We start from the raw sequence: 22,287 nt of genomic DNA, 5'->3' as shown, positions 1-22,287 counted from the left end.
CTGTACTCAGGAATATGTGTGCTGCTGTAGAAATGTATACAGTATGCATATCTCCCAACTTTCTAAGATAGGAATGAGGGACACCCTTTTAGCAAATGTATGTAGGCATAGGACACACCCCCTGTCTCACCACCCTTAAAGGAGAATTTTACAAAAATAATATTAGTTAAAGTTATACTAAAGTCTCATTTTTTTGTTAAAAATAACAAACATTTCATACTTAACTTCACTGTGTAGTGGTTTTGCACAGAGCAGCCCAGATCCTCATCCCCTCAGGTCCCTCTTTGGTGCTCCTGGCCCCTCTCTCCTGTTGAGTGCCTCCACAGCAAGAGGCTTGCTATGGGGGCACCCAAGCCGAGCTGCAGCTCTGTGTGTCCATTCAGACATGGAGCCGTGGCCCTCTCTCTCCTTATTGGCTCAATGACTTTGATTGACATCAGCGGGAGCCAATGGCATTTTGCTGCTGTCTCAGCCAATTAGGAGGGAGAGTCCAAGACAGCAGAGTCTCTTGTGCAATATCACTGGATCTAGATGGGGCTCAGGTACGTTTTAGGGGGGCTGAGGGGGACTGCTGCACACAGAAGGCTTTCTATCTTAAAGCGGGGTTCCACTCAGATTTTTAACTTAATCTTACCCCCTCCAGTTAATTGCATAGATGTTCAAATGCCGCACAAATTTTTTTTTAATCGCTGTAATTACCTTTATATTGTACTTTATTGTGGCACTTCCTGTCTCTCCTCCCATGGGAGTAGGCTTGTTTATTGCCTTTCCCCGGCGCCGCACTGTCTCCTGGGAGCTTGGCGTCAGGCTTCCCAAGATTCAGGGCAGAAACAATGATCATGCGTGTGAACAAGCTGTGAATGAACAGCATTCACCGCATCCAGGAAATCAATACTTGTGGGCTTCACATGCCCACAAGCAAGATGGAAACAGCCAGCATCACATTTTTTAAGTTATTCTTCAGTACGAAAACAGACAGAGGCAGAAATATTACACCCAAACTGTGAGTATTATTTTGGGGTTAGCAAAGTGTCTCGATGACCTAAAAAAGAAAAAAAAAAGATTGGTCGCCGGACTCCTGCTTTAATGCATAGAATGCATTAAGATAAAAAACCTACTGCCTTTACAACCACTTTAAACCCACAAGTGCTTTTTTTTACCACTACTATTCCTTTATACTGGCTTTTGAATTTGCAAATGCAGCAATTTAGAAATTGGAGGAAAGGTTTAGCACTGGGAAACACTTTTTGAAAGATAAACAGTGCATTTTATTTACAACTATATAGATTATTTAAAATGAGGGACAATTGAGGAGGAAGGAGTGACAGAGGGACTTTGTTACAAATGAGGGACAGTCCCTCGAAATTAGGGACAGTTGGAAGCTTTGTGTATGATCACAGCATTGTGCATTTGCGGCCATCAGACTGTATCTGCAGCAATGCCATCCCATATTCAGGCTCGGACACATCAATGAACACAGCTTATATCTGTACATTAGGAGAGATTTTCACACATTTTCATCTAGTACCTTTGTTGATTTGTCTGTCTCATTTAGATCCAGCAGGACATGTTTTAATGTACTATATTACCAAACGCATTGGGATGCCTACCTTTACACGCACATGAACGTTAATGGCATCCTACTTTTAATCTGTAGGGTTCAATATTGAGTTGGCCCACGCTTTGCAGCTATAACAGCTTCGACTCTTCTGGGAAGGCTGTCCGCAAGGTTTAGGAGCTTGTCTATGGGAATGTTTGACCATTCTTCCAGAAGCGCATTTGTGAGGTTAGGCACTGATGTTGAACAAGAAGGCCTGGCTCGCAGTCTCCTCTCTAATTCATCCCAAAGGTGTTCTAAAAGGTTGAAGTCAGGACTTCAGGACAGCCAAGTTCCTTCACCCCAAACTCGCTCATCCATGTCTTTATGGACCTTACTTTGTGCACTAGTCCAAATCATTTGGTGGAGGGGGATTATGGTATGGAGTTGTTTTTCAGGGGTTTGGCTTGGCCCCTTAGTTCCAGTGAATGGAACTGTTAAGGTGTCAGCATACCAAGACGTTTTGGACAATTTCATGCTCCCAACTATGTGTTAACAGTTTGGGCGTAGCCCCTTCCTGTTCCAACATGAACCCCAGTGCACAATCCAATGTCCATACAGACATGGATGAGCGAGTTTGGGGTGGAGGAACTTGACTGGCCTGCACAGAATCCTGACCTCAACCCAATAGAACACCTTTGGGATGAATTAGAGTGCAGATTGCAAGCCAGGTCTTCTCTCCAACATCAGTACAACAGAGAAGGCTTGCCGCTCCAGGTGAGATGAGGAAACCTAATGGAACTCATGGGTGCCTGCCTTGGATTGCCTCCACAATCAATATGAGAAAAAGAATAGGCTGCACACCACGATTGTGATACAAAATCCTTTATTGGGACATCCAAGAATGACACCACAAGAGCAGATTGCCTGGTAGGCACGTTTCACACTGTTATAAGTGCTTAATCATTACGCATCTACCAGGCACTCTGCTCTTGTGGTGTCACTCTTGGATGTCCCAAAAGGATTTTGGATCACAATCGTGGTGTGCAGCCTATTCTTTTTCTCATCTACAACATCAGTGCCTGACCTCACAAATGCGCTTCTAGAAGAATGGTCAAACATTCCCAAAGACACACTCCTAAACCTTGTGAACAGCCTTCTCAGAAGAGTTGAAGCTGTTATAGCTGCAAAGGGTGGGCCAACTCAATATTGAACCCTACGAACTAAGACTGGGTTGCAATTAAAGTTCTTGTGCGTGTAAAAGCAGGCGTCCCAATGTTTTTGGTAAAATAGTGAATCTCTTTAGTACTTTACAACAAGGGCATTCAACCTGCAGGCCATGGGCTGCATGAGACGGCTATGAATGTGGGCCAACGCAAAATTGTAAGCTTACTTAACCACTTGCCGACCGCCGCATGTACATATACGTTGTCAGAATGGCATGGCTGCGCAAATGGGCGTACCTGTACATCTCTTTGAATTTGCCGCCGTGTGTTCGCGGACTCGATATCCACGGGGATACCCACGATTCTCTCACGGAGCTGAAGAACGGGCAGATGCTAATGTAAACAAGCATCTCCCTGTTCTGCCTAGTGATACTGTCACTGATCATAGCTCCCTGTAATCGGGAGCGGTGATCAGTGACGTGTCACTTGTAGCCACGCCCCCTAACAGTTAGAATCACTCCCTAGGACACACTTAACCCCTTCCTAGCCAGCTAGTGGTTAACCCCTTCACGGCCAGCGTCATTTTTACAGTAATCAGTGCAATTTTATAGCACTGATCGCTGTAGAATGACAATGGTCCCAAAAATGTGTCAAAATTGTCCGATGTGTGCACCATAATGTCGCAGTCACAATAAAAAAATCGCAGATCGCTGCCATTACTAGTAAAAAAAAAACTTATTAATACAAATGCCAAAAAACTAACCCCTATTTTGTAGATGCTATAACTTTTGCGCAAACTAATCAATAAATGCTTATTGCGATTTTTTTTACCAAAAATATGTAGAAGAATACGTATCAGCCTAAACTGAGGGAAAAAAATGTTTTTTTTTATAAATATTTTTTAGGTATATTTATTATAGCAAAAAGTAAAAAATAATGCGTTTTTTTCAAAATTGTCACTCTATTTTTGTTTTGTTTGGGAGCCACATCGCATTACCGCGCAATTGTCAATTAAAACGACGCAGTGCCGAATCGCAAAAAGTGATCTGGTCTTTGGCCAGTCAAATGGTCCGGGACTTAAGTGGTTAAAAATGTTTTATTTATTTTTTTTTGTAAAAATGCGTTTACACTCAGCAAACACATGCAGCTGCAAAAATAAATTGACAGTGTCTCTTTACTGGACTGTTATACGTTTTATCTTCCCAAAGAAAAATATCCCACTCTTCACAATCACGCCTTATTCATGTCAGCAGTTTTCGGCGACACCTATATTTGTGAGCAACTATTTTCAAGAATGAATCACACGAAGGGCAAAATTAGAATCAAAATATCTGATGAGCACCTTGAGAACTCATTGAGAATTGCTACTCCATCCATGGAACCAGATATTGATGTGTTAGATCAAAAACAGTGTCAAATATTGCACGAGTTTTATGTTGCCTGCATTTACTTCTATAGTAAAAAAATGTTACAAAAAAAAAATGACGCTTTGTCACTCAGAGGTACATTATCTATATCAGTGATCGTTAACTTGTGATCTGCCCGACTTTTTCTGCTCATCAGCTATCTTTATTGGTAGTGTATTTTATGTGTAGTCCAAAACAATTCCTCTTTTTCCAATGTGGCCCAGGAAGGTCAAAGGGCTGGACAATCTTAGATTACAATATACTTTCTATTACTCTCCCAGCTCTAGTTCCATTCACTTTTTTTTTTTTTTTTGCTTTTTTTTTTTTTTACCGCTGATAGCTTGTAGGAGAGAAAGTAAACTTTCTCATTACACTCCTCCTTTCCCTCCCACCAGCTAACATTACCACATCCCCTCCAGTAATTCACAAACACATTTCTCAACAGAGCTCTGCAGCAAGTCTTCTATTCTCTGCTCTGCTACTCAGGAGTGATGGAAACCAACAATTACAACGGTGAACTACACTCACCACCTACATACAACAGCCGTGGCTATGAGCCGGTGAAAGGTGGGATAGAGTTTCAGAATATCCCAAGCCCGCAGATCCAATCCACTGTGGTGACAATAACGCCAGAGGTTCCTGCTGTCCGGGATCACATTATTTGGTCTTTCTTCAATGCCATGTACTTGAACTTCTGCTGCCTCGGATTCATCGCCCTTATATTTTCTGTCAAGGTAAGAGGGAGCCTTTAGGCTTCATGCCAAGAATGTAAAAGTGGTTGTTTTGCTCATACCCTGCTGAAAGAGATTTGGTTTGCCATTATTATTATAGGTACTTATATAGCGCCGTCAATTTACGCAGCGCTTTACATATATATTATACATTTACATCAGTCCCTACCCTCAAGGAGCTTACCATTTGAGCTCCTTTGAGACTTAGCAAATCATCATTCTGATTAAAGTGGGTGATGATTCCTAATTAAGAGTTGTTTTCAGTGGACAAATCATCTTTGATGTAAACTCCACTGTACTTAACCACTTGAAGACAAGGCATTTTCTGGCACTTTTTTGTATACATGTGAAAATCAGGGGGTTTTTTGATAGAAAATTACTTAGAACCCCCAAACATTATATAATTTTTCAAAACCGAGGCTCTAGAGAAAAAATGTGTGGGTTTTGCAATTTTTTATGTCACATAGTATTTGTGCAGCGGTTTTTCAAACACAATTTTTTGGGAAAAAATACACTTTTTTAAATATTAATGCAAAAAAACACAATGCATAACCCATTTTTTTGTAAAATATAAAAGATAATGTCACGCCAAGTAAATAGATACCAAACATGTCATGCTTTAAAATTGTGCACGCCTGCTCAGCGGTGACAAGCTACGTAAATTTTACTATCCATAGACGACGCTTTAAAAGCCTTAAGGCCCCTTTCACACATGCGGACCGTATGTCCGTATTTCATCCATCCGTTTTCGGATGAAATACGGACATACATGCATCCCTATGGGATAGCGGGTGTCAGCGGATGTACATCCGCAAACACCCGATGTCGTCCGGCTCCGCTCTCGTCCGATTCTGTGGACGGAAGAAAATCCTATTTTTCTATCCGTCTGCAGAGCGGATCGGATGAACACGGACAGACGGTCCGTGTTCCTCCGATCCCCCATAGGGGAGAGCGGAGATCTGACAGGGCGGTCCCTGCACAGTGTGTGGGTCCCGCCCTGTCATCCGCCGGGCTCAGCAGGGGAAAGCGGAGCGATCCCCGCTGAGCAGCGGATGTTCACGGGGCGGATCAACACGGATCCGTCCCGTGTGAAAGGGGCCTTACAGGTTAACACTTTATATCTACGCCCTCGGTCTTCTGGGACCTGTGACATGTCCCAGAAGATAGTAGGGAGGGAGGGGGAGAGGATAACTTCCACCTGGATCACCTAGGCAATTCAAGCAGAACTGGGAGTGGGCATACCTCCCAACTTTTTGAGATGGGAATGAGGGACACCTATCAGCAAAAGTATGCAGGCATAGGACACACCCCTTGTCATGCCCCCCTAAAGGAGAATTGTACAAAAAAACAAGATTGGTTAAACCCACAAGTGCTTTTTTTTACCACTACTATTCCTTTATATTGGCTTTTGAAATTTACAAATGCAGCAATTTAGAAATCAGATGAAAGGTTTAGCGCTGGGAAACACTTTTTGATAGATAAAAAGTGCATTTTATATACATCTATATAGAGCAGACCAAAATGAGGGACAATGAGGAGGAATGAGGGACATTGCTCCAAATCAGAGACAGTCCCTCCAAATCACGGACAGTTGGGAGCTATGGGAGTGGGTACCTGTCAATCCCCCCCCCCCTTAAGAAAATGACGTGCCAAATGTGGTAAGGAGGGAGACTTAAAGCAGTACTTCCACTTTTGGGTGGAGTTCCACTTTAAAAGAGAAGTATGTCCAACGCTGATTTGGCCATACTTCCCCTGTGGATCATGAGTGCACTTATTCTGCACTCCTGTGACCCAGATTCAGCTAACAGTGAGCTAAAGCCCTCTGTTGGCTGATGTCACAGAGCGAGTCCAGGCTCTGCAAGGATCCTGACAATAATGTCAGAATCCACCCAGATGCCTGGACCAGCAGCTGGTCAGCCTCTCAGTGTGCCACTGAGAGGCTGAGCCAGCTGCTCACTTCCCCTCCACAGCCTAGAGCTCCAGTGAACACTGGAGGGGCAGAGCAAAGAGCCAGTGACCAACAGTCACTGCTCTCTGCTCAATGAGGACCGGAACCGAGTGATCAGCAGTCTTTAACCACTCTACATCTACAGAGGTGAGTTTGTATGTTATTTTTTCAAATTTTGAACTTCTCTATTAAAAGGAGTTGTAAACCCTCGTAGTTCTTCACCTTAATGCATTCTATGCATTAAGGTGAAAAACCACCTGTACTGCAGCAGCCCCCCAAACCCCCCCCCACCTTTTTCTTACGTGAGCCCGAGCGTTCCAGCGACAGGGACAAGCACAGCAGCTCCAGTCGCTGTCTCGAGTCCACATTGGATATAGGGTTGCCACCTTTTCTTCAAGCCAAACCCGAACACTTTAGTGGTGGCATTTTTTGGGGGTATACGCTATAAGATTGTAAAAGACCTGGGACACTTTTGGTGGCCTGAAAGAGAGTAGTAATGTGGCGTAAACATCGCTGCAGCAAACAGTGCGCGTGGCTGAATTGTGAGTGTTCTGCATGGAATGCAGGGGTCAGATATGTTCTGGGGAGAGGGCTAGTGCTAGCAGGGGGGTGGGGAGAGTTAGATATGTGCTGGGGGGCAGTGGAGGCTGGTGCTCAAAATTTTTTGGAGGGGCGCAAACAAACTGAAAAATTCTGAAAAAAAATCATCAATTGCAGCCTCACTGTGCCCCATAAAATGCAGCCATTGTGCCCCATAACATGCAGCCACTGTGCCCCATCAAATGCAGCCACTGTGCCCATGAAATGCAGCCACTGTGCCCATGAAATGCAGCCACTGTGCCCATCAACTGCAGCCTCTGTGCCCATCAAATGCAGCCTCTGTGCCCATCAAATGCAGCCTCTGTGCCCATAAAATGCAGCCTCTTTGCCCATAAAATGCAGCCTCTGTGCCCATCATATGCAGCCACTGTGCCCATCATATGCAGCCTGTGCCCATATGTGCTGGGGGCGCTTTGTGAATGAAGAGGGCCAGTGCAAGGGGGAGGGGTAGGGGTGTAGGATATGTGCTGGAGGAGTCCTTTGGGAAGGAAGAGAGATAGTGCAAGGAGGTGTTGCCAGATTTCAAATCCAATCCACACTTCTAGCATGTCTTCCCCCTGTCAAAGCCCCCCAGCACATATCCTCCTAACCCCTTGATCACTCCACATATTTTCTACCTTGTCCTCCTTTCCAGCTGCTCTCTCCCCCTCCCTCCTCCATCTACAGAGCATAATAAAAACTTTCTACAGATCTGATATCAGGGTGTTCCTGCTCCCCCCCTCCTTCTTGTGTGTGTACAGAACAGAGAAGAAGGAGGAGGAGCTTTGATACACTGACACTCTGCTCTGCTCTGCTGAACCAAGCTGCTGTCAGGGAGAGGGGAGACATGTCACTCTCAGTGCAGTCCTTGTGATGTGTCCAGGTCTGGGGCAGAAGTAAACCCGAACACATCATTCAAAAACAGACTGTCTGGGAGAAAACCGAACTGTGTGGGAAAAAAAAACCATACAGGTGGCAACCCTAATTGGATAGACTGATAGCAGCAGGAACCATTGGCTCCCACTGCTGTCAATTAAATCCAGTGACATGGGAGCCGGGGGGGGGGGGGCAGGGCTGAGTCCTGGTGTCTGTGTCAATGGACGCAGCAACAGTACTTGGGGGCGGGCCCGCACGAGTGCCCCCATGGGATGCGGCTCTCCGTGGGGCCACTGGATGAAGCCGGGGGAACCCCAGAAAAGTAGGATTGGGGCCACTCTGTGCAAAACCCTTGTACAGAGCAGGTAAGTATCACATATTTGTTATTAAAAAAAAAAAAAAAAGAACCTTACAATCACTTTAAACTCAGTGCATGTTAGTCACATACTAGTAACTAGATAGCGTTAGGCTGGCCAAAATAAGTGACTTTGATAAATGGTCCATATGTGATAACTTAGGTTTCTGACAGTTGGAGACACTTATCAAATGAAAAGAGTTTCCAACTCTGTACCCCCCATCCACGTTCACCTCTGTAGCCTTCCGTCCACCTTTGTACCCTCCCATCCACGTTCACCTCTGTATCCTTCCATCCACCTCTGTACCCCCCCTTCCACCTCTTCTGTCCCCCCCCCATGTCCACCTTTGTACCCCCCTATGTCCCCCCTGCATCCCCCATCTACATTCACCTCTGTATCCTTCCATCCACCTCTGTACCCCCCCTTCCACCTCTTCTGTCCCCCCCCATGTCCACCTCTGTATCCCCATCTACATTCACCTCTGCACCCCCCCTCCACCTCTGTGCCCCCCATCCACGTTCACCTCTGTATCCTTCCGTCCACCTCTGTACCCCCCTCCTCCACCACTTTTGTACTCCCCATCCACGTTCACCTCTGTACCCCCCCCTCCTCCACCACACCTCTGTAGCCCCAATTCTCTGCACATGTGAATCCCCTTCTCTCCGCGGTGATCTTTCTCACCTGATGACACGGTGGTGCAACACAGTCTCCGCCTGTCAGACCCATAGCCCAAAGCCAGAAAACTTCACTCGGCTGTGTGCTACACAGGTCTGTCAGGTGGGGGTGGGAGGAACAAGGAGCACCGCTCTGTCATTCCTTGTCACTCCGGTCCGCAGCTCCTGACAGAGGAATATGCGGGACAAGCGGGCTCAAGCACATCAAGCCCACAGCTGTCCCACTCTCTTGTCGTATTGTGGTCGCTGATTGGGACAGCAGGGGATGGGGGGGGGGGGGGATTGGCTGCACCTGCTACTCCAGCAGCGCAGGGCTTAGGTGGCAGCTGCTTTGGGCCCACGGCGATGACAGGGCCCAGGGCAGCTGCCCCTTTTTCCCTGTGTTAAAGACGGTCCTGATGTGCACACTTCTGTGCAAGAATCATGGTGATCCCAGATGTCAAAGCTACTCGATCAAGGAAAGGCAGATGCCTCCCCACTCAATGGAGATATTTGATCCTCTGTAGCAAACCTTACACATGAGTAAAGGATGTTCTTAGATTCTATAAAGCTTTAAACATGCTACAATCAGCTTGTTTGGAGCACTTTAAGAACACTTCAGCTGCAGATTGAACTTTACACACTTAATGGAAGTGCCGAATGTAGCTTTAACCATTTCAAGACCAAGCCAATTTCTAGCACTTGTTGTTTACAAGTCAAAATCAGTATTTTTTACTAGAAAATTGCTAGGAACCCCCAAACATTATATATCATTTGCACAGCGGTCTTTCAAACGCAATTTTTTTGGAAAAAATCAAATAAAAATCAAATAAAAATTTAAATAAAAAAAAAAGAAAACAGTAAAGTTAGCCCAATTTTTTGCATATTGTGAAAGATGATGTTAGGCTGAGTAAATAGCTACCTAACATGTTACGCTTTAAAATTGCACACACTCATGGAATGGCGACAAGTTACGGTACTTAAAAATCTCCACAGGTAACATTTAAACATTTTTAACGGTTACCAGTTTAGAGTTACAGAGGAGGTCTTTTACTAGAATTATTGTTCTTGCTCTAATGATCGCTGCGATAACTCACATTTGCGGGCATGACTTATGTATGCGTTTTCTTTGAAACGAGAGCACGTGGGGATGGGTCTCTTTAAAAAATGTTTTGTTTTTTTTCGTATTTATTTTATTTTTTTTATTTAACACTGTCCCTTTAAAAAAAAATCTGATCACTTTTGTTGCTGTCACAAGGAATGTGACTGTAATAGGCAGTGACAGGTACTGTTTATGGAGAAATCTGGGGACTAAAAGACCCCAAATCCCTCCTTTGTACTTAAAAGTATTAAAAAACGCTAATACTGACATTTTTTTTAAATTGGTGCCATTGGCAGCCGAGTAAACTGGAAGTGACTTTGTGAAATCGCTACAGGGTTGTTACATCGGAGACACAATCAAAGCTGATTCCGGCTTTGTTTGGGTCTCCGGCCAACCGGCGGACTTGCCGGTTGGTCGCTCGGGTCTCCCGGTGGGACGGGAGACCTGGGCGGAGCGGCAGGGGGGGCGTCCCCTCCTGCTGCTGGAGATAACGGCCGAGTGGCTCATTAGCCACATCGGTTGGTATCATGAGAAAGCTGACTGCCAGCTCTAAAAAACGGTACCGGGGTGATGCCTGGCATCACCCCGGTACAGCCACTTCAACAAAATGAGGTACAGGTACGTGAAGTGGTTATAGGGAACCTTTCACCATACCTCACTTTTTAAATGAGAACCTTGTAGCAGTAGAGGATAATAAGTGCTTGCATGTTTTTCAAAAATTTTTTATCCATGTTGGCCATACACTGTTAGATTTTTATTCCAATGTTCATAGAAAATCATTTGTCAGAACATTCTTTCTTGCCATTATTGATTCAACCAATTACATTTAAAGACCATTACATTTTTATCCAGACCTGCTATTTGAATGTAATCCCAGACGTACTGTGTTAAACAAGTTTCATTACAATATGAATGATTTTTCCCAAAAGAAAACAACGTTCATAATTAAACCTCTTTCACACCGAAGCAAAACGCCCCTGCCTATTGCGATAAATGGGCAGCGCTTCCGAAGCAACTGAAAAGCGTTTCGGAAGCACCGAAAAGCAGCACAAAGGCGCCGCTAAAACGAGAGGCACTTTACCGCTAATGGCCGGCGCTTTCAGTGTGAAAACAGCCTTAGAATTTCATTTGTTCAAGAAATATTTTCCATCCTGCTCTTTTGAATTTTCTCACCACAACAGTCAAATATGAACACTGAGTTTATCCTGATAACCATTAGAAAACTAAACAATAGCTTTGAAAATGAATACTTCTAAACGAATTTCTGATGATGTAAGTATCAGTTTTTGTCTGTGCAGACGCCATGCTCTTGCCCCCTCCCCCTGCTGCTACATAGACAGACAGCCGGAGCCTGCACAACTACTTGTTAGCAAATAATAGGATTTATGGCAAGATTTGTCATCTGTGTGCCCATAAGGTAATTAAACATAAGTGCCATTTGGCGCAGAGTCACTGATGCACAAAAATTTGAAAAAGCCAGGGCATGACTGTCATATGCGTAGAGTGTTAAGATGGACCAGCCAAATTTCAATCAGTGCTTGTCCTCCCCAGCTCCCTGGCTGAATGCAACCTAACCGTATATGGCTAGATTAAGAGTTCTCCCCGCTGTGTGTGTGAGCTCCTAATATTAGCCTCTCTGCCCTGTCACCAGATAAATAAGAGCCCTTAGCAAAAATAAATGACAGCAGAGGAATATTAGAGAGCGTTATCTGAATGACGGCTCTGAACCTTCATGAGGCTGTTGTTGCATCCAAGATGGTGGCACCCAGCAGCAGTGTCGGGCCTGTGGAATATCATAATATCATCAATAATCACAGGGAGACTAAATGCACAAAACAAGGTAGTCTGACATATAATCCTATAGAAGAGTATTGCTGATAAATAATAGTTTGGTGACAGTTTCTCTTTAATCCTTAGGCTGATCCCAATATAAGCCTTGGCCTCTTTTACACACACTTCCAGCGGCTGCCCACCCCACCCCCACCCCCACCACCATGTATTTCAGGCTATGTTGTCTGAAGATTGGCATCGCAACTCTGTGAGCACCCATCTGCTGATCCTCCCTCTGGTGAATGAACCAGGAAGCAGTGTGTATTATGTCACTTCCTGCTTCAGCGCTGTCATTCCCTGACAGCATTGGCCGGTTAAGCAGCTAATGGTGCTTGATCTGTATGTAACATGCTATATATGGCCGTGCACCACACGTGAGAGCAAGTATTCAAGGCCATTATTTGCATCTACCAAAAAAAAACCTTCTAATTGTGGACTTTACTGGCAGCAAAGAGAAGGTCACACAAAACTTCTAAAAATATGTTTATTACAAACTAGTTAAAATCATAGAAAAATATTCGTATATGTGGTGTAAGCCATAGCTGTAGCTATAACAGATTATCTTTGCTGTATGATCCCAAAGGTTGACACTTTTCACAACAACCAGCTTCCTCAGGACCTCCTTAGCTTAGTAGCAAAGAGAAATGGCCTACTCAAAATAAAAATACCAATAAGCAACATGTCATATAATACACAGAGTCTATATACAGATTGCTAAGCATTCTACGTCACACTTACACATTGCACTAAGAGTATAGCTTTCAGGTGGTGAAAGGATATGCAGTGTGTAATGAATTAATTCAATTTGTGGTCGATGAGAGTTTATCTATAGATAATAAAGGATAGGCAACCAATTAGGCACTAAAAATAACTTTTAGAAGTTTTGTGTGACCGTCTCTCTCTGGTACCAGTAAAGTCCGCAATTAGAAGGGGTTTTTCTTGGTAGATGGTAATATAGACCAGTGTTTCTCAACTCCAGTCCTCAAGGCGCCCCAACAGGTCATGTTTTCAGGATTACCATTATTTTGCACAGGTGATTTGATCAGTTTCACTGCCTTAGTAATTATCACAGCCGTTTCATCTGAGGGAAATCCTGAAAACATGACCTGTTGGGGCGCCTTGAGGACTGGAATTGAGAAACGCTGATATAGACGGACGAGGTACCCCTTAAACAAGCTCACCATTTGCAGTTAACTCTAAATTGATTATCTGTAAGAGTTTTTAAAGCATCACCTATGACCAATATAATGTACTGAAGTTTGTTGCTGTTTGACAGGCGATCGCTTCACATGTTGGGTATCTACTTACTCAACCTCATCTTTTCAATTTTGTCAACAAACAGTTAATATATTGCATTTTCGTGCACTAAATTTAACTTTAGTATATTTTTTACTTAAAAAATGCATTTGATAAATCATTGCGCTAATATCATGGGACATAAAAAAATTGCAACCATCTCCATTTTTATCCGGGGTTCCAGCTTTCAGAAAATATATGTTTGTGGGTTTTAGCTAATCTTCAGGTCTAAAATATGCATTCTAACATGTGAGCAAAAAAGTGCTCTGGCAGCGAAAGGGTTAAACAAGCTTTTAGAAGGCCACCACAGACAAGCTGTAATTGAACAATGGTAAACAATCCAAAGCCTTAAAAGGTTAGTTGACATTCATTTTGTGCAGATAACAGAGAGATAAATTGCCCATTAGCTTCTCAGAACATTTTTTCTTGAAAGATTGTTCCTAGCGCTTCCCGCCTACCAAGGTCATTTTGGTGTAATCATACACTATGGCATATTTTGCATTTGTTTATTAGGATGAGCAAAACTTAATTGCCGGGAGGGAAAGGAAGCACAGTTCCAATAGGGTGATCTTGTCAGTGGACTTCCCCAAAATCTAAGAATCAGAATAGGTGAACCAAATAGGTGATTTAGCATTATTTAATTAAACCTGGGATACAGCCCTGTAAAGGTGCCTTAAAGCAAAGATTAGACCCTTGGGGGTTGATTTACAAAAGGCAATTAGATTGTGCACTTTGCAAAGTTACACTCTGCAAGAGCAGTTGCTCTAGAGCTTAGTAAATGTGGTAAGGGCTCACTTTACAAAGAATACCCAATCACATGCAAGGAATTTTTTTTTAAAAATAGCATTTTTTTCTTGCACATGATTGGATGATGGAAGTCAGCAGATCTTCTGCTCATTTACTAAGCTCTGGAGCAACTGCTCATGCAGAGTGCAACTGTATATTTGCCTTTAGTAAATCCACCCCTTAGAAACATCTTTTTGCCCTTAGACCCCTTTCACACTGGGGCGTTTTTCAGGCGCATTTGGGCTAAAAATAGCGCCTGTAAAGCGCCTGAAAAACGCCTCCCCTGCAGTCCCAGTGTGAGAGCCCGAGAGCTTTCACACTGGGGCAGCGCAGTTGCAGGACATTAGAAAAAGTCATGCAAGCAGCATCTTTCAGGCAGTGGGGGAGCAGTGTATACAACGCTCCTCCACCACCCCTGCCATTGGAATCAATGGGCAACGCTGCCAAAGCGCCTGCAAAGCGCTTCGGCAGCGGCGCTTTGAACCCTTTATTCAGCCGCTAGCAGGGGTTAAAAGTGTCCCGCAAGCAGCCGAAAAGCGCCGCCATTACATCGGTAAAGCGCCGCCAAAATTAGCAGCGCTTTACCACTAACGCCCTGCCCCTGTGTGAAAGTGCCCTTAGCGGGCAACTACTTCATTCAGTTCATGCTGAGAAAATTCACAGTAGAAAGTTATGTCCCAAAACTTCTGATTTAGGGTTTATTCCTTAATACACACAGTCATAAACTGGAACCTGAGCAAAGATCCTATCAAAACCGTCTTACATAAACACATCCAGGATATCCAACGTAACACAGCAAAAATGATTCGATTTAAATTCTGTGCCACAAAACAAACCTTAGCCCAATCATAGAAATCACCCACACTGAGTTATCAAGAGGTTAAAAAATGACTAAATGGCACAATGATCAACAAACAATTAACATCTAAGTAGAAATGCATGAGAAATGCCTAAAAATGTGGTCTCCAATGTGGTTTATGATGATCAGAAGGTTGCCCAGCCCCCCCCTCTTTCCATACACCCCATAGCCCTTTTGGATTATCCATAGTTTTTTTACATCATCTTCTTCTTACTCTCAAAGGAGCCGCTGTTTTCTCGTCTCTTGTTCCCAGTGCCCATGACTTTTCAAGCAGCACCACACTTTCCAACAAACCAGAAGGTTGATATTTATTGCACAATGCAAATGGAAAATGGCAATAAATACTTCAACAAGTATGTGAAACAGTATTAAAAAAAAATTACAATTAACATAAACAAGCAGACCAGTGACTGACCCCTTATCCCTATACTATGAGAGGCACTGTTTAAAGGGAAATGCTAGGACAAAGGTCCAACAGTCTTTGGCAAGCACTCCTCTACTGAACAGTGCATTGGGACCTACAGTAATTCTAGCATTGGAGCTCTCAAAATGAGGTCAGTACAAACCCAGATATAGGTGCCAGAATGGCATCCCCAGTAGGCAATACTGTTTATTTAAAGGATAACTTCACTTTTCATAACATGTTATCTCCATATTCAGGTTGTAACATGTTATGAATGCACTGGCCCCTGTGCCCCCCCCCCATCGATCCCTACTGTGACAGCAGACTGGGGTTCTTCTCCCCATGTCTGCTGGCAAAATTTTAAAAAGACGTGGCCATGTGGCACTCCACCCACCGGCCGCGTCACTCATTCACAATCCTCTGTAAATAGAGAACTACAAGGTCCGTCCCTTTGCGGTTGTTGGCTTGTAGTTTTCAATGAACTAGTACTATGGTAGTTCATTAAAGCAAAGGTTCGCCCAAAAAAAAAAAAAAGATTTAAAGCCAGCAGCTACACATGCTGCAGCTGCTGGCTTTTAATAAGAGCACACTTACCTGTCCTAGAGACCAGCGATGTCACCGGGAACCCTACTGCACATGCGCGAGGCCCCGCTCCTCTCTCCTACTGGCCCGGCGACAGGGGGAGGAGGAGGGAGCCCCGCGGCGACGTCATGGGCCATGGTGCGGACTCCTGGAAGTGGGAACTGGATACCTGTCAAAGAGATATCCTGTCCCCCCCCCCCCCCCCCCCCCGAAAAAGTGCCAAATGTGGAACCGGAGGGGGAGAGGAGACAAATGAGCAGAAGTTGACTTTTGGGCGGAACTCCACGTTAAGTCTTCTTGTTAGAATGTAGACGCTTCCTCATATGGGGTACAAGCAAGCCAATACACTGATAGATCTACAAGAGACCTGCATTGCATCAGCAATCTGCTGATTGCTGGTGCTACAATGCTTTACAGGATTTCAAAACATTAGCATTAGCCTCTCACCAATCGCTAGGGTGATGATCCATCTCCTGCCGCTCCCCATCTTGGGGATCAGCAATGTCAGCTGCAGTGATGTCCTCTCTACAATTAATAGGGGACACCAGGCTAGACCGTTATGTCCTCACAAACCAGGAGATGTCTGCTACTCAGTCTCTCTGCATCCCTGACACTGTGGCAAATGGCCCAACAGCAGCCTGCTACACTGTGTGTTGGTCCCAACACTTCCTCTCTGAGACTGCCCATAGCCCAGGAACATTCCTTCCTTATTCTCTCTTCAGATCCCTTGCAATGCTGGGATCTGCAGTTTCAGGAAGTTCCTGAAGTACAGGCTCAGTCTCCCTGGGGACTACATTCCTGACCATACAAAAAAATGGCTACTGCTCTCCAACCTATAACTGGCCTCAACAGCACCTTACATACAAGTCACAGTTCCTTCCAGCAGGCTCTGTCCTTCCCAGAATCCTCAGCAGCTTAGCCTCTGTTTTCCCCAGGTAATGGGTCGGGGGCTTTCCACCAGCTCTATCTGTGGCTGCATTCAGTCCTGCATACATATTGGCTCACCCAAAATGGCCACCCCCAGTTTTGAAGATACTCTATAGCTGAGCGTTGTTCATGGTCTTCCCCAAGTTGGTCGCTGCAGCTCAGCATTGCAGACAATTCATTTAACCCTCCTTGTGAAACAGGTAGGAAGCAAAACTTCCAAACAAGTGAAAAATTTTTGAAACCACTAGCAAACCTGGCCATAATTCTATAACCCTTTTCTGCTTTGTTCTTTCCTTTCACTTTTCAAGGGTAATACAGATACAAAAAAATATCACACCAAAGTTATCCAAAGCCTTTTTGGGGATAACACTAGTCTTACCTTGCTAAATCCCTAAAGTATTATATAAATCCAGATTAGAATATGTTATAGCTTTCATAATTGAAACCCCACTGGATATCTCACCCAATAATGTTAACTGCATTCTGTGTCATTAGAAAAAGGTCAAGAATTATTTTGATACTTCCCATAATTAATATGTGGACCTTTTATTGATATTTTTATACTAAGTTTGTACAGTATATACAGTATATTTATCTACATTACTTACTTTGTATTTGTCAAATACAACATATTGAACAAGAAAATTAACAGTAGATTGCTGTGCCTGTTGCCAGTGTAGATTTGGCAGATTTGTCTTTTATTTTCTTTTTCTTTTTTTGTCTTGTAGTCCCGAGACAGGAAGCTGCTGAAAGACAAGCACGGAGCGATCAGCTATAGTTCCACAGCCCGTTCTTTGAACATTGCCGCCACTGCGCTCTCTATTGTGTTTACTATTATCATATTAGTCACCTTTATTGTGCAGATGAAATACATGATTGAGGTATTCCAAGCGGCCCAAAAAAATGCAAACAATAAAGAAAGAGATGATTTTGGATTTGGATATGGATACGGAAATGGAAAGTAATAGCAGCTTGAGGCATGTAATTCCTGAGTGTCTTTTTGCTTCTTATACTTTTCAATTTTAACTACTCTTTTTTACATTTCCGAATGTTGGACTGAACATTACACTGCCTGCAAGATTCCTAATTTGTAAAAGGGCATAAAAGTAGTCTGGCCATCACTTTATCAAGAAAAATTGACAAATGTAACAATGAATAGATAATACTCTCTCCTTAGCTCAGTAGGGTCTATTCATTCAAGGTGGTCTGAGCATGCAACTGAACATGCTTCAGAACAGCTGTGAGGTTCTTCATGTATTTCTGTGACTGGAGAAATAATTCACATGCATTAGGGATAAATTAGGGATACATTTAAGGATGGGTTTTGGTGGTTAAATATGCAGTGCATGATACTATCTCTATGACTGTCATAGTGTCTTTGAACCTGGTTTAACTCTGGTGAACTGGTGAACGGTCACAGCAGTGTCCTCCATCTAGAGACACAATTCACCATCTCACGTGATGGACGTTGGACCCCACTGATGTGAAGATTCACTTACTTAGAACTGAGAGATTGACAATAGACATCTGTGAATTTAATGCCAATTTAAGACATATGTCCTGAAAGCATTTAATGTGGGCCTTCACACAAGTGAAACAAATAAATCTGCCAGTTACAGTTACTCAGCCCATTTTAGTCAATCTAATCCAGCTGTCCACACTATTTTACTATTCTTTAAAAGCAAGCCTGTGAACCACCACAAGATGTCCACTGAATGCTTATTTTGTGCCTCTCTTGGATTTGTTTCACATTGTAAAAAGAGGCATCTAATTGCCATTCCACTGTGTAACAAGACTGCCTCAGCGGCCTTTACTCTAAATGGATAGCAAGATGGTGGTTGGTGATGCTAAGTCAAAAAGCCAGGGAAAATTGGATATCACTAAAGTACAATTAAATTGGGAGGTTCAAAGAAGAGGTGTTTCTGCCTAATAAATATAATAGTAGCCATCTTATAATGGCTGTTCTTAGGCAGGACTTTTTAAAATTTTGAATTAAGAATACCGGTTCACCTTAAAGTAAACCTATACACTGGTTTTGGATAGAACATGTAAAGGTTACAATCCCTATCAGGCTGTACTGCTATCCAGGGCTCTATAAGAGAGATTTTCCTTACTTTCTATTTTGGGGGCACCTTTCCCAGACAAAAAGTGTTGCAAAATCTGCACCAGGCCAACAGACAGCAATAAAAAGCTGACATAGGTCTTAGCATTTCCTTACTTAAAGTGTAAGTTCACCTTTACAGAAAAATCACACAGGTCCCCCACCTCGCCCCCTCTAGTCCCGCTTACCTGAATGGTGGTGTTCGCCCATTCTGAGCCCTGGTATAGCCGCCTCATGGCTCCGTCACTTAGAAGACCTCTTAGCTTTCTCTCCCCGCCGAGAGGACGGGCTACGCGGGTTCTGAAACGTCCCTCCTGACTGGGTATGTTTAGGAGATTAAGCTCTCGGGATTTCTAAGCCCCAGAGCAGTGAGGCGGCTATACCGGGGCTCAGAATGGGCGATCGCCGCCATGCAGGTCAGTGGGACGGGGGGGGGGGTGAGATGGGGGTCCTGTGTAAGTTCACCATACAGATTTTTCTGTATAGGTGAACTTACCCTTTAACTTGAAAGCATGCATTTTATCTTCTGTCTTTATTGCTGTTGGGGAGATTTACCCTATCTTCCTGTTCTGCGGACAACCTCTTTACCAGATAGGAAACAGAGGAATCTCTCCAACGGAGCCTTCAACTGTAGTAAAATCTGACAGGAGTTGTAACAGTTTCCTACTCTATCGAAAACTTAAAAAATAGCTATAGATACACTTTAAAGAAGAACTTTACCCATAACAACTTCATAAAAAAGTATGTTTTTTAGGAAGGAACATACATCCTACTTTATTAATTATGCTATCAAAATTAATGCATGCTGTATATTGCATCCAGTATTGCTCCTGTTTCTTGTTGCTGGAGGCCGCCATTTTGCTGAAGTCCAAAGCAGTCACTTTTTTCTTAAAAACTCTCCCCATTTTCGTGGTCTCAAAAACTATTTGTCACTTTCTGCAATTAAAATGTGTGCAGCCATGATTAGATGTCTTGGCTCAGAGGAAGGCTGCAGTAACTGAATGTGCTCTGGCTCATAGTGCTGCTACTGCTTAGGGAGAAAGGAGAGAAAATCAGGGAGATAAGACAAGACACTATCATTGTGAATCTAACTCTTGTGTCTCCCTGGCAGCAGCATATGAGTTTGTCCTGTCACCTCTCCTGCTTTTATTATCTCTTTCTCTAATCTGTCCTTCCTTAGCACAGTTTGCATCATTCCTGTTGCTTCCTTCCCCATTCAGCAGCAGTAAATCTTTGGGCTGTCAGGAGATCGGCATTTAGTGACTCACTGAATATTGGCACAGTGCTGAGAATAGAGAGCAACTGAGTGTAAAGCTGGGTGAGACCATGCATTTGTGAATTCTAAATAGTATAGTCACTTATTTTTAATGTTTTCCATAGCTATACCTGCAGAAGGGGCCAGTATGAAGTGATCTAGCAGGACTTTTTTTTCTGACTAAAATTTTCTGACTAAAGTTCCAAATTATTAATGTTTTAAAAAGTAACAATTGGTATTAATGTTGTGTTGGGGTTGAAAATTATAGATGCCCACTCCTACGAAATGTTATAATCAGGCTTGTTGGAAAAGGTTTTGATGTACAGTACATTATTTTATCTTTCTACTTAACCAAAGTAAAATGGCTGTTAGTTATCACCTTTACAATGTATAAAGAGCTCAATGTACCACATGTTTTTCTATTTACTTAATTACAAAGCGGTTTAATCTACTTGTACCTTCTTAAAGCCATTTTATTTCACAGATGCCTTATACTTTTATTCAGATTTTGTAGCTTTTCTAACAAAGTTTAATTTTTTATACAAATGCTATTGTATTTTATGCACAATGTCAAATCTTGTAATTCTGCTTATTCAGCAAGAAGGCTGCTGTGCATAGTAAATCATGACAACCAATCAGAAATCAGTTTGTTCTGTTTGCTTGGTATACCACTGCCATTTTTTTGTTGTTTTTTTCTTTATATCCCATTGTAACAGTTGTGTACAATTTGTTTTCTCTGACAACACTTTATTTGTTAAGACTGTTTGCTTTTATTATTGTGATTTTGTAATATATTTGTGACAATGGCATGCTTAAAAAATTAAAATTAGAGTATATACCAAAATATCAACATGAGTTGGCAAGTACTGTTATGTGCTGTATCAAGCTAAAGAAAAATAGAAAAAAAACCTGCAACATGAAAAATATTTAGAAGATATGATTTAATATAAAATTAGTATAAAAAGTTAAACCAGGAAAAAAGGATACTAAGTGGTGCAAATGTGTCTAGGGCAGTGGTGGTCAACTTTCTTGATATGGGGGGCCTCCCTCAACATCACCAAAGGAACACACATAAAAAAATCAGTGACTATTCAGTGTCCGAGATAGTGGATACACAACAGGACATAATCAGTGACTAATGGCATGATACAGGAGATGGTCAGATGAAACTGTTGACATGATACAATAGATGGTCAGAGACTGCAGAAAGGATGCAAGAGAAGGTCAGAGACTGTAGACATGATACAAGAGATGGTCAAAAACTGCAGACATGATACAAGAGATGGTCAAAGACTGCAGACATGATAGAAGAGATGGTCAGAGACATGATACGAAAGATGTTCAGAGACTACACACAGGATGCAAGAGATGGCCAGAGACTGTAGTCATGATACAAGAGATGGTTATAGACTGCAGACATGATACAAGAGATGGTCTGAGAATGCAGACCTGATACAAGAGATGGTCAGAGACTAAAAGCATGCTGCAGGAGACTGTCTGAGATTGCAGACATGGTATAGGAGATTATTAAGGAACAGTAGACACAATACAAGAGATGATCAGAGACTAAGGGCATAATATATGAGACTTCTAGAAATCACTGCTTTAAAATGGCAATAGGGAAGCACAGAACAGTGCCTGCAGGAGATTGGGCATTAGTAGTCTAAGGGCTCGTTCACATTTTCGACTATACTGTCGACCATCTGAAAAGCGATATACAGTAGATCACTTTCAGTGGGTTTTTGACAGGCAGTGAGACAGCAATATATATCTGAACTCGCCACCATTACAGAACAGTGCACACACATTTCTACCCAAGAACAATTTACTGCATTGCTGGAACACTGTACTCAGATGCCTTAGGCCTTCACTACTTTGAATCTATTGCTTTCAT

At 43.0% G+C, this 22,287-nt stretch overlaps 1 protein-coding gene across 1 annotated transcript; it reads left to right on the top strand.

The window, feature by feature from the left end:
* The first annotated feature begins 4,493 nt into the window (after positions 1–4,493).
* On the top strand, positions 4,494–21,239 carry LOC141112160 (interferon-induced transmembrane protein 1-like). Its single transcript, XM_073604680.1, has 2 exons — positions 4,494–4,843; positions 17,766–21,239. The coding sequence occupies exons 1-2, from the start codon at positions 4,601–4,603 to the stop codon at positions 18,000–18,002; spliced, it is 480 nt and encodes a 159-aa protein (XP_073460781.1). The 5' UTR covers positions 4,494–4,600; the 3' UTR covers positions 18,003–21,239.
* The last annotated feature ends 1,048 nt before the right edge of the window (positions 21,240–22,287 follow it).

This window comes from Aquarana catesbeiana, linkage group LG11, assembly GCF_042186555.1.
Source record: "Aquarana catesbeiana isolate 2022-GZ linkage group LG11, ASM4218655v1, whole genome shotgun sequence".
NCBI lineage: Eukaryota > Metazoa > Chordata > Amphibia > Anura > Ranidae > Aquarana > Aquarana catesbeiana.
This window is presented reverse-complemented; position numbering and strand designations above follow the sequence as displayed.

Excerpts from the sequence above, each read along its gene's own strand:
- LOC141112160 (XM_073604680.1), top strand. The coding sequence starts at position 4,601 with ATGGAAACCAACAATTACAACGGTGAACTACACTCACCACCTACATAC. Across the intron at positions 4,844-17,765 it reads CCCTTATATTTTCTGTCAAG|TCCCGAGACAGGAAGCTGCT; the intron begins GTAAGAGGGAGC and ends TTTGTCTTGTAG.